At 45.3% G+C, this 17420-nt stretch overlaps 5 protein-coding genes across 5 annotated transcripts in view; 2 read left to right on the plus strand and 3 right to left on the minus strand.

The window, feature by feature from the left end:
* The window catches only part of LOC117896925 (cGMP-specific 3',5'-cyclic phosphodiesterase), a 41579-nt gene extending 29558 nt beyond the window's left edge, over nucleotides 1-12021 (plus strand). Inside the window, exons 4-14 of the mRNA XM_034805465.1 lie at nucleotides 3475-3742; nucleotides 4954-5199; nucleotides 5266-5531; nucleotides 7240-7329; nucleotides 7416-7706; nucleotides 7770-8013; nucleotides 8073-8164; nucleotides 8217-8540; nucleotides 9295-9448; nucleotides 9501-9660; nucleotides 9719-12021. Coding sequence (XP_034661356.1) covers nucleotides 3475-3742; nucleotides 4954-5199; nucleotides 5266-5531; nucleotides 7240-7329; nucleotides 7416-7706; nucleotides 7770-8013; nucleotides 8073-8164; nucleotides 8217-8540; nucleotides 9295-9448; nucleotides 9501-9660; nucleotides 9719-10352 — 2769 coding nt within the window. The 3' untranslated portion in view covers nucleotides 10353-12021. The remainder of the gene's footprint in view (nucleotides 1-3474; nucleotides 3743-4953; nucleotides 5200-5265; nucleotides 5532-7239; nucleotides 7330-7415; nucleotides 7707-7769; nucleotides 8014-8072; nucleotides 8165-8216; nucleotides 8541-9294; nucleotides 9449-9500; nucleotides 9661-9718) is intronic.
* Nucleotides 8562-9008, minus strand: LOC117896926 (protein new-glue 1). Its single transcript, XM_034805466.1, has one exon. It carries the CDS (start codon nucleotides 8996-8998, stop codon nucleotides 8585-8587), a length of 414 nt encoding a protein of 137 aa, XP_034661357.1. The 5' UTR covers nucleotides 8999-9008; the 3' UTR covers nucleotides 8562-8584.
* Nucleotides 12022-12268: 247 nt separating the features above from the next.
* On the minus strand, nucleotides 12269-12739 carry LOC117897589 (protein new-glue 1). Its single transcript, XM_034806542.1, has one exon. The coding sequence runs from the start codon at nucleotides 12722-12724 to the stop codon at nucleotides 12338-12340; it is 387 nt and encodes a 128-aa protein (XP_034662433.1). The 5' UTR covers nucleotides 12725-12739; the 3' UTR covers nucleotides 12269-12337.
* Nucleotides 12740-14467: 1728 nt separating this feature from the next.
* On the plus strand, nucleotides 14468-15048 carry LOC117896750 (protein PDF). The gene has a single exon (XM_034805215.1). The coding sequence runs from the start codon at nucleotides 14525-14527 to the stop codon at nucleotides 14816-14818; it is 294 nt and encodes a 97-aa protein (XP_034661106.1). The 5' UTR covers nucleotides 14468-14524; the 3' UTR covers nucleotides 14819-15048.
* Nucleotides 15049-15612: 564 nt separating this feature from the next.
* On the minus strand, nucleotides 15613-17321 carry LOC117898058 (golgin subfamily A member 7). The gene is made up of 5 exons (XM_034807225.1): nucleotides 17175-17321; nucleotides 16819-16984; nucleotides 16605-16757; nucleotides 16205-16550; nucleotides 15613-16142 (listed from the first exon to the last, which is right to left on the minus strand). Exons 2-4 carry the CDS (start codon nucleotides 16975-16977, stop codon nucleotides 16410-16412), a joined length of 453 nt encoding a protein of 150 aa, XP_034663116.1. The 5' UTR covers nucleotides 16978-16984; nucleotides 17175-17321; the 3' UTR covers nucleotides 15613-16142; nucleotides 16205-16409.
* Between the last annotated feature and the right edge of the window lie 99 nt (nucleotides 17322-17420).

Consider the following 17420-nt stretch of genomic DNA (forward strand, 5'->3'; position numbering starts at 1 on the left):
ACACACACACACACACACACACTGTGGTGATGTCTGTTGCTGCTGCTTTATGTGGCTGTGTGGGTGCATGTCTGTGTAAGGTTGTTTTATTTGCCAGGATTCCTACTCTGCCTCTGCCTCTGCCTCTTCCTCGCTCTCACTCTCGCTCTCGCTCTGTCTCTGCCACTGTTTATATTTGTATTTGTTTTGTTGTACTTTTGGCACTGGATTTCCGCTTTTATTTAACTTTCGTTCGCTTTTTGCAGAGCGAATTAACTAAATTGATATTTTCACAAATTTCTCTTTGGCTTCTGCTTGTCTTGTCTGTGTCTGTGTCTCTCCCTCTCTCCCCCTCTCTGTGGCTGCGTGTGAAAAGCGCTAATTGGAAAAACTCACTCGCACACATCGCTCGTACCCATAAGGAGGCACTGATTGGGGCAGGACTTTCCACTTTGTTGCTTTTTATGGCTTTCTGCTTTTATTTAATTCAACATTAAACATTAAATTGCACATACGCCACTCGCTGGCCTCGTCCTCATGCATGCTCCGCCAAAGCCCCCCACACAAACCCAAAATAAAAGCGACAGTTAAAAAGCATTCGAAATATTTTTATGGTTTATATATTGACAGCATCCCAGCCGTCCCACAGGTTTTCCGAAAGCGGGCGCATGGCCGTCAAGTATTTTTCAATTAAATTTTATTCGATATATTGCCAAACTGCCGCTGCCAAAAAATAAATAAAGCAAGGTATTCGGTTGAAAATATGAGCATTCGCAATGTACCGAAAGGGTTTCACATTTTGTGGAGGCAATAAATGTTGTTGGCAGTGGGAAAGTATCTGCTTTTGGAGCATTTTCTTGGTGCAAAGGAAAACTACATTCATTTAGCTTGTCTTAAGCTAACTAAGCATTAATTATGTGTAAAACATACTCGAATTCATAACAAATTGAATCAACCAACGTTGTTGTAGGAGCAATATACTATTGTTCTTTGAGCAATAAACTTTCCTTTCCACACTCTTCAGATTTACATTATTACCATAATTACCTGGACAAATAGGTGTACATCAGGAGTCAATCACTCTCGTTTACTTGTTTGCGTATTTGATTGCTCGTGTTAATGGCCATCAGAGACACAAGTGCTTGAACTCGAACTCGAGCACACAATTGAACCCCTTTGACCCATGCCAACTGCCATTGAGCCGCCACTCGTGCTTTGCGTATGACCTGCGTCGATTCACAACTCGAGTCCTATGAGTCCCTTTTCAATGCTCATTTTTCTGGAACATCGAACAAAATTATGAGCGAAGCGATCCCTTGCTTACTAGTATGTCTTGCCTATGACATCAAGTGCTGTGCTCTTGACTGCAGTTGGCTGAACAGAAACAAAAATCAACAGAAGCTCAAGAAGAGCGCTTCAGCACTCACCTGCCACTTGTGAAATCAAAACTAAAAGGTACTCGGTGCCATGACTAAGTTTTCTAATACATATTTACATACATATGTATGTACACATGTGTGGGTGTGTGTTGTTGTTTGTTTTTGTGTCGTGAAGGGGAAAACTAGGCCAAGCCAAAGTCAACTGCCAAGTGTCCCGCGTCCCGTGTCCTGTGCAACAAAGCCCACCTTTGAGCTCTTTCAGCGATTGTCGGTGCAATTTTCATTCCATCTTTCCCTCAATCCGACCCTTGTTAGCAGGTGAACACCAGGTAGCCGCTCCGTTTTTATCGATATTGTCAATTTATTTAAGTGCTTGTTACGCAACGCAAACTGCAATCCCATGCCAGGATATGGATATTGGCAGGCTCTGGCCGACAGCTGTAGCCCTCGTTGCAATCCATGCAGAAACGGAATCCCCCATTAAAATTCATTCCATTTTAATGCTTTTGCATCTCCTTCCCTGGCCAAAAACAAAAGGAAGAGCAGAGCGAACATTTTTCCCATTTCATTGTCCGCTCTGGGAATACCCAAAATGAATACGAGTACTACTCACATTCATTGCCATTGGCAGAATTTCAAATGTACTTAAGGCTCTGTCTTGCTTTTATTTGACTTTGGGTTTAATTTTTCTGCATTTCATTCAACGAATTTGCATTGTTTTTCTTCTGTGTGTTTTCAACTTTCAATTCCATGCAAACAAAGTGAAGATTATTAAAGGCTTTTCGCTTGGTTTTCCTTTTCTCTGGATTTTTTCTTTCTCTTCTGGGCAAAGGCGAGTCGCCTGCTTCAGACACTTTAGCAAGACGAGTTTTAATCGCATTTAAACGCTTATCTACTTACTCAGGGATTTTTTACTTAATTTTTTACTCAAGTGGTTATTCCGGGCTTAAGAAAATTCTAGGTGCACTCCCTAAGCGGTGGAACTAGGGAAAGTGTGAAGAAGACATGCGAAAAGGAAAGCAATTGCAAACAGAATATTTGATGTATATTTAGTTTATATTAATCTATTTTGGCAGCTAAAGTAAACTCAAACTCTTGACCAGATAATACTTAAAAGTCACAACTACTTTCCATGTGCCAAACTTTCACTGAATGGAAACAGAATTGGTTCTCATGCTTTGGAATGGAAAACCCCAGACACTTCAGGGTCAAACCCACAAACACTTGAGTAAATATTCCGCCTACAAATGAGAAGTATTTTCATGGTCATGCCACAAGTCACAAGAAATTTATAACAACATTAAATGAACCAAAAAACTATAAATAAAACATTCAAATTCATAGACAAAGAGTCAAAATGTAGACAGCACTTACATACGTGAAGGAGTATTTGTGTTTTTAAACGTACAATTATCGATATTCTGTTGGAAATGTTGATGGAAGGAAGCAAATTGCCTTAGTTTTCAGTACATATAAGGAAGTGGCGGGCTATAGCCGGTATACAGAGGGATTGTGGAATGGGCAGTGGCCTGTTTCAGGACGGGGATTGGTGCACGGCACGCAACGTTCTCAGTTCTTGGTTAATTGGCCGCACGCACGCAGGTCCCAGGCCGAAGTTGGAGCCCTTTTTGGGTATTCAATTACCAGGTTGTTGGGGCCGAGGGTCCCACTGGCAGAAACTGCCAACTGCTGCTAATAGACACCCTTTGAACCGGACAAAGTTAATTTCGAGAAAGCGCTGGAGCAGCTCCCTGGGTTAAATTGCCAGCAATCGAATTGCAAAAGAAAATATAGGAAAAGGAACAGTAACAGTAACAGTAGCTCTGGAATGCTCGTATAATTAAATATTTAAAGCGGCTTCTGTCTGGCCGAATAATGCGAGTAATAATGCCAGCTGATAAAGCTATTTATAAGAGGCAGCTAATTAAATAGCGAAATTATACCACTTCCGCCCGGCAGAACAGCAGAACGGCAAAACGGCAGAGCGGCAGCCAAGCAAAATTCAATTATTTCCGAGGCACGTTTCATGCCGTGCCCCGCCGTTACGATTGTACCGAATGTCCTCTGTGTTTCCTGGTCTAAGCCTTTCATTAATGTTTATTGTCTGTCCTCACAGAAATCGCCGAGGAGCCTCTCAAATTCATCGGCCTCGTCCTCGCTGCCGGAATGCCGGCGCCATTTGATGGACCTGGATGAGGGCGAGCTGTTCATGGAGCTGATTCGCGACGTGGCCAATGAGCTGGACATCGATGTGCTCTGCCACAAGATATTGGTGAATGTGGGGCTGCTCACCCATGCGGATCGCGGCTCCCTCTTCCTGGCCAAGGGCACGCCCCACAACAAGTACCTGGTGGCCAAGCTCTTCGATGTAACACAAAAGACAGGTGAGTGATTCGTTCACTCGTCCATCTCTGAATTGGAAATGCGATGCCATTTCCAATTGCCAATTCCCTTGTCTCCTGTCTGTTGTCTGTTGTCTAGTGCTGGGTGTGGACACAGGTAATCCCGCTTTAATTAAGCTCAACAATGCACAATGGAAGCGACGGCAGAATGGGAAATATAATCCGAGCCGAGTGCACCGAATGAATGCCACCCGGATGGCAGTCACTCAAAACTAATCAAAATGGAATGAATCTTGTTGCATTTACCAACTCAATCTGTTTAAATTTTCATTCCATTTTCACTTGGTTTCACTTCGGAAATTAAGGAACTTTTGCAAGAGGCCAACCCATTGGGATGATTATAAATTGTCACTCATTAGCGGCCGGTCCGAATAATTTGTGGGCCAATGGCGAACGCATTAGCAAAATGAAGGCCCAAACGGAAGAGCATTAAAAGTTTTTGGCATAACTCGGGCCATAAAACTGAAAAGGTCGCCCATCAAATGAGAAATAGATGCTGCCACGCACAACCACAAACACACACAGAGAGACACACAGATACACTCGCACTCACACTAAGTCATATAAAAATGCGTTACATTCGTAATGAATCTTTGGCACAGTGCCGCGAGGGAAAGTCACCGCTTCCGCTACATAATTCAGTGTGGCAAAAGCGAAAAAGATTAGACCTGGCAGCAGCACCCACACGAGCAGCAGATACGAATCCACAAGGTTATCCACCAGATAAAAAAAGATACTTTCATGCGAGTGTATCTACTGTAAGTGTATCCTCCGCATGTGGTGGCTTCTACGTGTGGGGCACCGAGATTATGATTTGGGGAGCCCGTTCAGTTCATGCAAATTCGCATTTGACTTTTTGGCCCCAGGATTTCAGTGCTCAGATTTCTGGGGAAGAAGAAGCGCCTGCCTGGCATTTATTTATTTATTATTTTCCCGTTCTCCGTATCTCCGTGCATGGCAGAGTGAATATTTTGCCTATAAATTTAATATTTATTTAGATGCTTTCCGCAGCTTTATCGGGCCCTAAATACGGTTTGCCCGAAATGAACTCATTGTTGGCTTTGCCTCTCAGTTTCAATATTAACAGTGGTATAATGCTCGTATCTATAAAATATTAAGTGTATCCAGAGCTTTGCTCTGGCGCTCGCTTTTCCCCATTGATTTGGCTTCATTTGAATCCCATTTGATTGCAGCACTCAAGGATGCCGTGAAGCGGGCCAGTGCCGAGGAGATTATCATTCCCTTTGGCATTGGCATTGCCGGCATGGTGGCCCAGACAAAGCAGATGATTAACATCAAGGAGGCGTACAAGGATGCCCGATTCAATTGCGAAATCGATCTCAAGACCGGCTACAAAACGAACGCCATCCTCTGCATGCCCATCTGCAATTATGAGGGCGACATCATAGGCGTTGCCCAAATTATCAACAAAACGAATGGTAAGCTCCATCGCCCACTGACTGTGAATCATTGTTGGGACTCTACTCTCGATATCTTTTCCCCAGGATGCATGGAATTCGACGAGCATGATGTGGAAATCTTTCGCCGGTATCTGACTTTCTGCGGCATTGGCATACAGAATGCCCAGCTCTTCGAGATGTCCGTCCAGGAGTACAGGCGCAACCAAATCCTCCTCAATCTGGCCCGCAGCATCTTCGAGGAGCAGAACAATCTCGAGTGCCTGGTGACCAAAATCATGACAGAGGCCCGCGAACTCCTCAACTGCGAACGCTGCTCCGTGTTCCTCGTGGACCTGGACTGCTGCGAGGCGGTGAGTCGTGGTGTGGGATGGAAAGGGGATTCGGGATTCGATTTGCATGGATTCTGGCGGAATTTGAATTCATTTACTGGCATTTTTCATCCGCCCACGTATAATTGAGGACGTCTTTGCGTGGCAGCGTGGTTGTGGTGCCTGTGGTCATTCCACATCCGCATCACAGTGTCCGCCGCGTGTCCGTGTCCGTTTCGGTGTCCGTGTCGCGCTGTCAGTTTCATTAAAATTGCTTAAACGCCACCGCGTCGGCCATTTTGTTTGTATTTGTCAACTTTTCGCTGGTGGGCGTCAGTGGCAATCGGGAGTGGGAGTGGCTCTGGCTGTGGCTGTTTCTGTGGACACGTCAGGGCACCCCAAGGAAATTAAAATGTGCAATTTACATTATGTTACTTGGGGACACGACACTGTCTATACAGGGGTGGGATGGGCAATGAACAAGTGTCAGGCATTACGTGGAATTGTGACAGCTCCTGCGGAGCAGAACAAACGCAGAGATGGAGAATTTTCCTCGAGTCAGGGCAATTTTCATTACGGTGAAAATTCTCCTTGATTGCCTGTCATTATTTGCTGCTGTCTTTCCACAGTCGTGTTAAATTGTAAATAAATCAACCAAATCATAGGAATAGAAGACAGAGCCAGAGACAGAGCAAGTCTTTAAATTAGTTTAAAGCTAAGAAATAAATTAAATTATTCAGCCGGAAAAGCAAAACAGATCCAAATCCCACAATCGAATAGCAACTTTTGTGGAATTTTGCATGTTTTGACTTGGGAAAAGTATTCAAAATATGTTTCTGTGGTTGCTGAAACTAACCAAAAGCTATTTTTGTAGAGCCCTCATGAATATTTCATTTAGGGCAATGAGTAGATATTTGCATATGGAAAACCATGAACAAATAAATCTTTCAGCATTTGTTTGTCGAAATGAACAAATTTGCATTTGATTATTTTGTGCAACATTGCCTGGAATTCCCATGAATGTCGCTTTTGGATAGAATTTCATTAATAAACAATAATTGGCTTGCTGTCGAACATCTTCTTCCCACTGGTGGGCCGTGTGTAATGTCAATATCAAAGGATACTTTTAAATTAAATTGTCCTTATGGACAGTCAGTGCTCCGGGCGGAATGAGAGTTTACTTTCCAAATTTAATGAATGAATGAATATCATTCAAATTGGATTTCTGTCAGGGCGCATTCTGCCACATTAATTTAATTCATGACCTGACAGCGATGTAAATGGTGAATTGTTTGACCTTTTCGTAAGCTAAACAAAGGCCACACATTTCACCTGGAAATCGTTATTAATTTAATCAGAATCAGCCAAATGAAATGCCAATGACTGCAATAATTGTTTCATTTTTGGGGTAAATGCCAACGCAAAATTAGCCATTATCTGCCGTCGCCTGATAACGAAAATGCATAATGGTCAATTTATTAGGCCATAAGGCCAAACGTGGCCCAAGGGGGGCAGAGCGAAGGGCCCTGCATAAGCTGCCACTGAAAAGTTTGCTGACATGCCCGTCATGTGCAACATGTCTGCTTAATTATGCGCACTCTTGAGGGATCCGGAGAGAGAGGGGGAGAGGGAAGGCACTCTGGTTGGTTGGGGAAATGCAATTTATCAAGCAGCTTGGGGGAGAACGTTACGCGCTCCATTAGTGGCAGCCACTTAATGTCCACGCCCTGTCCTTGCTGTCCCGTTGCAGAGCCATTTGGAGAAGATAATTGAGAAGCCCAATCAGCCGGAGCAACGACCCACACGGGCCATCATGCCCGGCGACAGCTTCGACGAAAAGGTAAGCCTCACTTCTGACTGCTGACTTCGATGGCATTCATCTGATTCTGATTCCGATTGGAACCCCCTGTGGAATCTCTTTTGCAGCAAAAAATGCGCAACCGCTTCACGGTGCTCTTCGAGCTCGGCGGGGACTATCAGGCGGCCAGTGTGTCCCGCCCCTCAAGTACCGAGCTGAGCACCTCGACCCTGGCACAGATTGCACAGTTTGTGGCGACCACCGGGCAAACGGTCAACATATGCGATGTCCACGAGTGGGTGCGGGACCACAACCAGATACGGGCGGAGAGCGAGATCGATAGCACCCAGGCCATACTCTGCATGCCGATTGTGAATGCCCAGAAAGTTGTGATTGGAGTGGCACAATTGATTAATAAGGTAAAAGGAAGAGCCCACCCCCGGAGTGAATGATTGAAAACAGAACTAATTTCCATCTCCCAGGCCAATGGCGTACCCTTTACCGAATCGGATGCATCCATTTTCGAGGCCTTTGCCATCTTCTGCGGATTGGGCATCCACAATACACAGATGTACGAGAACGCCTGCAAGCTGATGGCCAAACAGAAGGTGGCCCTGGAGTGCTTGAGCTACCATGCCACAGCCAGCCAGGATCAGACGGAGAAGCTCACCCAAGATGCCATTGCCGAGGCAGAGTCCTACAATCTGTACAGTTTCACATTTACGGGTAAGCTGAAACCAGTCCAAGCTCGACTGTGAGATGCCTGTAAACCATTTCCATTTCAGACTTTGAGCTGGTGGACGATGACACCTGTCGGGCCGTGTTGCGGATGTTTATGCAATGCAATCTGGTCTCCCAGTTCCAAATACCCTACGATGTAAGTAGGGTCTAAGATCTAAGCAAAAGCGAAGATTAATGAACGTTTTTAGGTGCTCTGTCGTTGGGTGCTGAGTGTACGCAAGAACTATCGTCCTGTAAAGTATCACAATTGGCGGCACGCCCTCAATGTGGCTCAGACCATGTTCGCCATGCTTAAGACTGGCAAAATGGAGCGCTTCATGACGGATCTGGAAATACTGGGCCTGCTGGTGGCCTGCCTGTGCCACGACCTCGACCATCGCGGCACCAACAACGCCTTCCAGACCAAGACCGAGTCCCCGCTAGCCATTCTCTACACGACCAGCACGATGGAGCACCATCACTTCGATCAGTGTGTGATGATCCTCAACTCCGAGGGCAACAACATATTCCAGGTGAGTTTTCAGCAGAGTTTAATAGAGAATTTTCGTATCACTGCTTAGCCACGGAGAACGCGAACCTTCTTGTTTTTGGCACGAAGATTCCTGCGCTTCGACTGCGCTTTTCGGGCATTGACGCGAGCCTTGCGAGCCTTGGTGCGGGCACTCCTGCTGCTGGTGGATGAACTGGTGCTGCCAGATCCGACTTTTATCTTCCTCTTGGCCGTGTACCTGAGATTGCTGACACGGACTATCTTCTTGCCGCTGCCCGAAGAGGACGAGGAGGAGGATGTGGTCGTGGACTCTGTTGTGCTGGTAGTCGCATCCGTGGTGGTGCTGGTGGTCGTCGTGGTTGCCGCATCCGTGGTGCTTGAGGCAGAACTCGATGTCGAGGTGGAGGTGTCTGCAGCGTTCGCTTGGGACACACAGAGAGACACCACAGCCAGGCCGAATAGAGCTAGAGACAACTTCATCTTGGATGTTTCAACTATCAAATGATATACCCACTGCTCCGATAATGTTCCTTTTATACTATCCCTAAGACTCGAATGAGCCTTCGCATCAGCAAACAGAGCAGAGAGAAAAACCTTACATATGGCCAAAGAATAAAGTTCACCTTGATCCAAATGGTCTGAACTTTTAGTGGCTTTTAGCCACACGCGAGTCTGTAGAATGTCGTCACTGCTCCAAGTGTTTTGCAATCTAATTTAAGAACAAAGCACTTCGTAGTAGCTATTTCTGTCTCTAACTTTCACTTACTATTTGGCAGGCCTTGTCCCCGGAAGACTATCGCTCCGTTATGAAGACTGTGGAGAGCGCCATCCTGTCTACCGACCTGGCAATGTACTTCAAGAAGCGCAATGCCTTTCTGGAGCTGGTCGAGAATGGGGAATTTGATTGGCAGGGCGAGGAGAAGAAGGATTGTAAGTGAAAGTAATCCCACCCAAAATGGATAATGAGAATCTCTTTTTTCAGTGTTGTGCGGCATGATGATGACTGCCTGCGATGTCAGTGCCATAGCCAAGCCGTGGGAGGTGCAGCACAAGGTGGCCAAACTGGTGGCCGATGAGTTCTTCGATCAGGGTGATCTCGAGAAGCTGCAACTAAATACTCAGCCAGTGGCCATGATGGACAGGTGAGTGGCCGATGCCTGATAGATGGCCAACAGATAATAATAATCTGATTTGCCATAGGGAGCGCAAGGACGAACTGCCCAAGATGCAGGTGGGCTTCATTGATGTCATCTGTCTGCCCCTGTACCGCGTGCTCTGCGACACCTTTCCCTGGATCACGCCGCTGTACGAGGGCACGCTGGAGAACCGTCGCAACTGGCAGGATCTGGCCGAGAAGGTGGAAATGGGCTTGACCTGGATCGACCACGACACCATTGACAAGCCCGTGGAGGAGTTTGCCGGCTGTGCGGATGAGGAGATCAAGGACATTGAGTTCACGGTGACCACGCTCAACTGCAATCAGCAGGCGCAGCAGCATGTGGCAGGTGCAGGCGGCGACGACAGCCACACCCCGGAGCATCAGCGCAGCGGCTCTCGGCTGAGCATGAAGAAGACCGGGGCCCTGGGCAAGGCCGTCCGCTCGAAGCTCTCGAAGACGTTGTACAACAGCATGGACGGCTCCAAGCCGAAGACCTCGCTGAAGCTGCTCGAGTCGCATGTGAGCGAGGACATGGACGACAAGAGTCCGACGAGTCCCTCACAGCCGCAGGCAGGCGGCAGCGTGGGACGCATGTCCGCCTCGTCCTCCACCTCATCCGCCGGCACTGTGGTGGACAAGTCCAAGAAGCGCTCCAAGCTGTGCTCGCTCTTATGACGAAAGCCCTCCAATTAGAATATGGCGACCCCCTCCAGCACCTCTGGCAGTGAGACTGACAAGTGCGGAGGGGGGCTGACAGAGTTCTAATTGGAGATCGGAGATGGGAGTGTACTCTGGGAGGGTGTACCCTCTATCCACCCTCTACCCTGTGTGTAGCTCCTACTATTTGTATGTCTATAGGTGGAAAACTATCCACAAAATATCCCCCAAAACCACATACCACAAGATGAGCAGGAGGATGAGATGGATGCGGAGGTGTAGGAGGAAGCAAATGCAGTTGCAATATTAAAATAAGTGAATGTCAAAATATGTGATCTATTTAAGGTCCAGAAGGTGCGAAGGTGCGAAGCTCACGCGTTGAACCTTACCTTTTGGTGGTTACAGTTACACACTCTATCTCTCTCTCTCTCACACACACACACTCTGAACTGTAGTTATCCCCCTGTAAGCTCCCCAGTACCCAAGTAGATGGATCAGTTTAAGTAATGTATCTCGGTGTGTATGTATGTATGTATGTAGTTCCAATAACCAAATCGTGCTAGTCAAACGTATGAAATACTATACCTAACCTACTATATGCATAACCTAATCTAACCTAAATAAATTTAAGTAGAAATCTGTAATTGTTTAAGCTGCAATTCGTGAGGCTATGCGAGATCAGGCATCGATGTATCCCTAATACATATGTACAATGTATGTAACTATATGTAACTATGAATATGCACAGACTGTGCTGTGTGAAAAACTATAGCAATATTATATGATATTTCCCCCACCCCACACACAACACCCAACCAAAAGAAAACCAAACAAATTAAACTCTAATGTGAGCACAGCACAAATATTGAGAGTATCAATACGAAATGGAAACTTAGACACAAACAAAAGGTGTACGCAAATTGTTCTTAATATTCATCCACAAACCGCAATCCGTTTAATTGTATAAATAGATAAACATAAAGATAAACATAAATATAAATACATATAGACGCCAGTCAATTTTTGAACTCGAAACTCAAGCTAAAATACGATACACTTGGCATACTTGGCATACATTTATGACTGTAGGCGCACTCGGTAAATAAATAATAAATATGTGTGTATGTTTATGAGTAATATCCGATCGGTTCCACACACACACACACCTCTTCTACATATTGTAGTTGTTGCAAAGAAGTTTACTTTACCTCCGTGTGTACGTCTGTGTACAAAGCAAACTAAGGTACATATGTGAACGAACTATGATTGCAAATATTTATACAAGATGCAACTATTAATGATGTGTAACTACAACTGAATTGCTTGGAGCCGCAATGTTTAGGAGCCGCCACCGCCATCTCATTGTTTTTTGTCATTTTTCTGCGTGTGCTGAGATGGCTTTCTCAAGATCAAATTCGAAATGTAATCTTAAATCAATATGTATACAATAAAAATGTATATTTTTCTAGTTAATCTGCCGACGCTCGCTTCAAAATCAAAATCCAGACAACTTTACGAATAGCGAATCCTTTTGTTTTTGTAACAAATTAATTGTGTATATTTCATAATCATTTCGTTGTTGATTGTTTCTGTTCCTAAGAATTATTCACCTTTATTTACAATACCTAAATATGTAAGACTTGCAATTGAATCAAAAATAAATCACACAATTGGGAATTACTCTGAACATCGACTATAAACTTATTTGTCTTGTGGATGTCATAGGAAAGCTATTTGATTCTGTTGTTCCTGTATCTATTTCTGTGGAACTATTAAACTGTGGGTCCTTCGCTTTATTTCCCGAAATATATCTCAAATTTTGTGTCTGTTCGAATCTTTAATATCGCTAAAATCCTATTCCTTTAATTCGTTTAGCCCGAATACCCAGAAATACTCGAATGAGCAGAGAAAACCCGTTCCGTATTGCATTATATTTGGTTTTTAATTGCTTTTGAATATGGATTCATAGATATTTATACATTTATGTAGATATCCCAGGAGGATTATCCCTGATTGCGGCGCTGGTTCAAGATCCGCGACAACACGCGGTTACCACTGCGAGCCCTCACGAGCCGTCTGCCCAAACGACTCCTGCTGCGAAGGCTACTCACAGTGCTGCTCCGGTAAACCCTGATCCTCCGACTGGACGAAAATTTCAGGTTGCTTATACGGATTTTCTTGCGACGCACCGTAGATGTAGCAGCGGTTGTCGCCGCCGTTGTTGTAGTTGTTGTTGCTGCAGCAGTCGTAGTCGTGGTCGCCGCCGCTGTTGTAGTGGCCGCTACAGTTGTGGTCGTGGCAGCACTCGTTGTCGAGCTGCCGGTTGCGTTCGCCATCCAAATACAAAGGCTCACAGCCAGGAGTCCCAATGCCAGTTTTACCGTGGTCATGATGCTGCTTGCTTCTCTTCTCGAATGTCATGCCCCTTGGCCGTGAGCCTTTTTATATTCCTCGAAGACAATCGGAGTTGCTTGCCAAATATTTGAGTTATGTTTTCGCCAATTACGTACTTTGGACATGTACTTTGCCTATGTACCTTAACAATGTACTTTGAGTATATACTTTAACTATGTACGGGAATTTCTGCGCGAACATTTTTGGCATGTTTGCGCAGTCTGGAAGTTACACAAAAGAATTTTGCAAAACGAGTGATATAAAATTAGATGCTAAATGCTGGAGTCTGTCTATAAATAAACCTTCGCCGCACTAGAGTGGAATCATAGCAGGCGGGATAAGGTCTAGAAGGTGGCGATGGCACTGAATATACAGAAGAAAGCGCTTCGGACACCATAAAGTATGGTTGTAGTTCGATATAGCCATGGCCTAGACTTTGTGTGCGGACCCACAGTCTTTCGCTATCCACATATTAAAGCAAAAGTGCTCATCAAATCGCGCAGGAACCCGAAAATCGTTGCCATCAAATTATTATTACAACCAGTTTTTGCCTCAGCAAAAGTCTCAGACTAAATTTCGTGTAAATTCAAACGATTTTTATGGCTTTCGAAGATGAATACATAGATATGTTTTGTGAATTGCTTAGCCCCGATTACGCCGCCTGTTTGTGATCCTCGGCAGCACCCGTGCACGAATTCGATTCCGTACCCTCGCCAGTGCCCTGCTTCTGAGCAAACGGTTTCTGCTGATGGTGCTTCTAACTGTTGTGCGCCTGTAGGCCCGGACTCTCCGGTTCGATCCGAATCTCAGGTTGCGCACACGGATCCTCTTGCGTCGAACCGTAGATGCCGTTGTGCTTGTGGTTGTTGTTGTTGTGGTCGCCTCCGTCGTTGTAGTTGTCGCAGCTTCGGTTGTGGTCGTGGCGGAGCTCGATGTTGTTGTTGTGGATGCAGGAGCGCTGGTTGTCGCAGTCGTCAGCCAAATACACAGACACCCAGCCAGCAGTCCCACGGCCATTTGTTCCGTCCTCATGGTGACGCTTCTTTCTCTTCTAATCTAATGTCTATCCCCATGGCCGTGAGCCGTTTTATATTGGAATTCAAAGACAATTGGATGAATTGCTTAGTAAATATTAGAGTTATGTTTTCGCCAATTATGTGCCTCGACTATGCGCTGATATTTGAACGAGTAAATATTTTCTGGCCACACATATTGCCATCGTATTTGCGCAGTCTGCTGGAATAAGCGGGAATTTCTGAAGTTGCTGCAGAGCGGCAAAAGCTATTAAATTAGATATTAAATGATGCGCCCTATTTTTACGACGCTCGGTCTAAAATTAATCAGTCGGACGAGTCAAGAGTGTCGCCAGCAGACGTTAACCCGGCTGCCGGCTCCCTGCTCCTCCTGGGCAAACATCCATCCGCGGATACCAGCGTCGACCTCGTGCTCTGTTGCACGTTGTCACATAAAACACTGCATAATCAAATATTTGCCCAGGTCCAACTCTCACTCGACTCTGCTCTGACTCGCTTATTTGCCTGCGCCTGACATATTGGCCATGGGATTGGGACTGGAGCTGGAACTGGGAATGACTGACAACTGATGCTGACGCCGATACCTTACGCTTTTGGATTGCGTGGTTACGGTCTCCCGCTGAGGTTTACCTAAGCTGTTGCCCCAGTACTGGCTGGCCTATATAAGTCGAGGACTTCCTCCGAATTGCTCATTCGAAAGTTGCAGCTCTCCCGTACGCTGCTTCAGTTCTGTTCCGGTTCCTGTTCCTCATTGCCCTGGCAATGGCTCGATACGCTTTGACCCTGGCACTGCTCATCGTGACAGTTTGCTCCCGCTGCGAGCTTTCCCGGAGCATGGCCCTGCCGGACGAGGAGCGTTACGTGCGCAAGGAGTACAATCGGGATCTCATGGACTGGTTCAACACTGTCGGACAGCTGGCGCCCAACCAGGCTGTCCCTCTCTGCAGATACCCATACATCGTGGACAACTCCCTGTCCATTCCCACCAGGAAGAGAAACTCGGAGATCATCAACTCGCTCCTCAGTCTCCCCAAGAACATGAACGAAGCGGGATAGTACGAGTTGCAGTGTGGGCTTGACGCAATGACTGGATAAACGGATACACAAACACACGCTGGCACCCACGGACAACTCTAATCGATCTACTTAGTGTGTAAGATGTTTGAGTAGTTTTGCTGTTTGTGCTTGTATTTTTAGGGGCAGCGTTTTAAGGACCTTTCATACATACTTATAAGCGATGTATATTTAGAAATTTGTTGCTTGCTTTGATCGATGCGGAACTGAGGAGTAACGTATATACGAATATACTCGTACTTAAATGTGTAGAAAATATAATAATCGTAGAGCAAATATATCTAGCTAAAATCGTAGGTGAACAAGAATCGACATATCTTTATTATTATTTCATAGTCACTCTCCGGATTAAGTTGAGATTACGATTATATTCCCATTGTTGCGTCTCCTGTGGACAGTCTTAACCTGCTTGCTGTTCACATGTTTTGTCACATGCTTTGTACGCACAATTGTCGGACTGGCTGTGGTTGTGGTTGTTGTTGTTGTGGTTGTCGTGTCCTGAGCAGAAGAGGACTGAAGCAGGCAGAGACCGGCCAGCAGGAATACTCCCAGCAGATAGATATTGAACTTCATCTTTGCGACTCGAAACACCAGATGTCTGGAGTCCGATTGGAGTCTGTCCTTATATACCCGTACTTTCCGTGAACTTGACAATAAAACCTTTGATGATAAGCAAACAAGTACGAAAATGTGCACCAAATTTCGCACATTTCTTGTGTCAACATGCATATTTGTCTAATAAATAGCTAACTAGAGATAAAGAGAAACAGATTGTCTTCGTTTAAATGACGGCAATATATGTTTTAATATATTTCCTTATAGGCTAGACAACTATGTTAATCAATGTTGCGGAGTTGTATGTTAATCGAACAATTCTTCGCTTGTCGATGGTTAAGTTCATTTGGCGCTGTCTGAAATCGTTTAGTTTAGTCGTAATGATCCTACATATAACTATTTTCGCATGCTCTGCGGTTGTAACGCACTTGTTCAAAGATGGGACAAGCGAAGGGTTAGAAGATACTACAGTTATGCTACATTTATATATTTAATTAAAAAACAAACAATCTGTTAGACAATGCTGCAACTATCCCTTGGGCTCAAAATGCAATTCAGTAGCTTTTCACTTACATAACTAATGCCTGCTAATGCGTAAATACTATCTAACCTTGGCTAACCATTAACTTTTGTTATTTTAAGGTATATCGTATGGTATGTGGCTGCAACAGGGACGGCTCGTCCGCGTCCCCAGCACACTCATGACTAAGTCGCATGCCCCAAAACACGAACCGAACGCCGTGCTGCCAATCTGCGGGGATAAGATATCGTTCAATGGGGTTCAACAAATTGATAGGAAATGGCCATACTCACACATATGTTGATATAATATAAAGCTTTAGCTGATTCCACAGCTTTTGGATATTTGGAAACACACACACATACACACACACGTACAATGGCATTGACTTTTTGCTTGCTAATTCCCGAAACGGATCCTCCTCTCTTCTCCACGCTGATGCGTTGCTGTTGGTTGTTCTCACATGAAAAACTCATTGGCTGAATGGGAAAGCGGAAGTCACGTTCGCCCAGGACGATCGAATATTGTAATCTCTATGACGCGGAGACCCCGAAAGGTGGGATCAATCAGCTGCAGTCCCTTCTGATGGTAAATGCGCTCATTCTGGGAAGCCACAAATTTGGATATCTTGCGAAGGGTCTAAGGGAGATTCAAACATTAATTGGGAACTTGCAAAGGCATTCGAATATAAACCTTCTCGTAGTGCGTTTCGGAGCACATGTAGATCAAGTATGCTGTGATGCAGCCTATACAGCCTTCACAGTAGGTGCCGCAGGAGCCCTCCTCCGCCTCGGCATAAAATTCGTTTAGCCTATTGATGGTAGACTCGAAGACGTGTCGTTCAATCTGCAGATCATAGGGGGAAAATGTATTTCTATGCAGCATTATTAATTGCAGTTATACGTACAATACCCTCCAGTTCTGTGGGAAGCCTCGTGTGAAATTTGACGGAGGTGCCGACGCTGTAGTCGCGCTGTATAAAGACCTTGCTGAAGACCACGCCCCCGCCAGTTGCCTGTAGTGCGGCCGCGTTGCTGCCCGCTGGTGTGCCACCGCCCTGCGACATGGTGCCTCTGAAATTCGTAACGATTGCATAAATCAACTCCTTCTGCAGAGCGCGGTACATCTGATTGAGCGCAATCATTTTGCCACAACTTCAGACAACGAAATCCCATCACGATCACAGCTGCCTTGCTTTTTCCAGCAGGCACACTCGAACCTGTCCTGGATCTTGGCATTTCGCAGGGCCTGCTTGTGTCTCACCTGAGTATTGAGTGGAAGGAAGGCGTTGAGTGCTCCTAGCAGTTTATTCAGCTGCCGTTTTTTAGCTTAAAATTGTAAAAAAGCTAAAGTTTGCAAATTGCTAATTCTTGCAGTGGAAATCAGTGTGACCGCGGAATTATCGATAAAATATACCACCTGACCCCCGGAAATATACCGAAATATACCATTTTATTTTCAAAACATACCGTATATATACCGAATCATATATTACTCGACTTGGATATT

Source organism: Drosophila subobscura, chromosome O, assembly GCF_008121235.1.
Source record: "Drosophila subobscura isolate 14011-0131.10 chromosome O, UCBerk_Dsub_1.0, whole genome shotgun sequence".
Classification (NCBI taxonomy): Eukaryota; Metazoa; Arthropoda; class Insecta; order Diptera; family Drosophilidae; genus Drosophila; species Drosophila subobscura.

Coding starts and splice junctions, on each gene's coding strand:
- LOC117896926 (XM_034805466.1), bottom strand. CDS start 8,998: ATGAAGTTGTCTCTAGCTCTATTCGGCCTGGCTGTGGTGTCTCTCTGT.
- LOC117897589 (XM_034806542.1), bottom strand. CDS start 12,724: ATGACCACGGTAAAACTGGCATTGGGACTCCTGGCTGTGAGCCTTTGT.
- LOC117896750 (XM_034805215.1), top strand. CDS start 14,525: ATGGCTCGATACGCTTTGACCCTGGCACTGCTCATCGTGACAGTTTGC.
- LOC117898058 (XM_034807225.1), bottom strand. CDS start 16,977: ATGTCGCAGGGCGGTGGCACACCAGCGGGCAGCAACGCGGCCGCACTA. Junction 16,758..16,818: donor CCACAGAACTGGAGGGTATT/GTACGTATAACT, acceptor TATGATCTGCAG/ATTGAACGACACGTCTTCGA. Junction 16,551..16,604: donor CCGAAACGCACTACGAGAAG/GTTTATATTCGA, acceptor AATCTCCCTTAG/ACCCTTCGCAAGATATCCAA.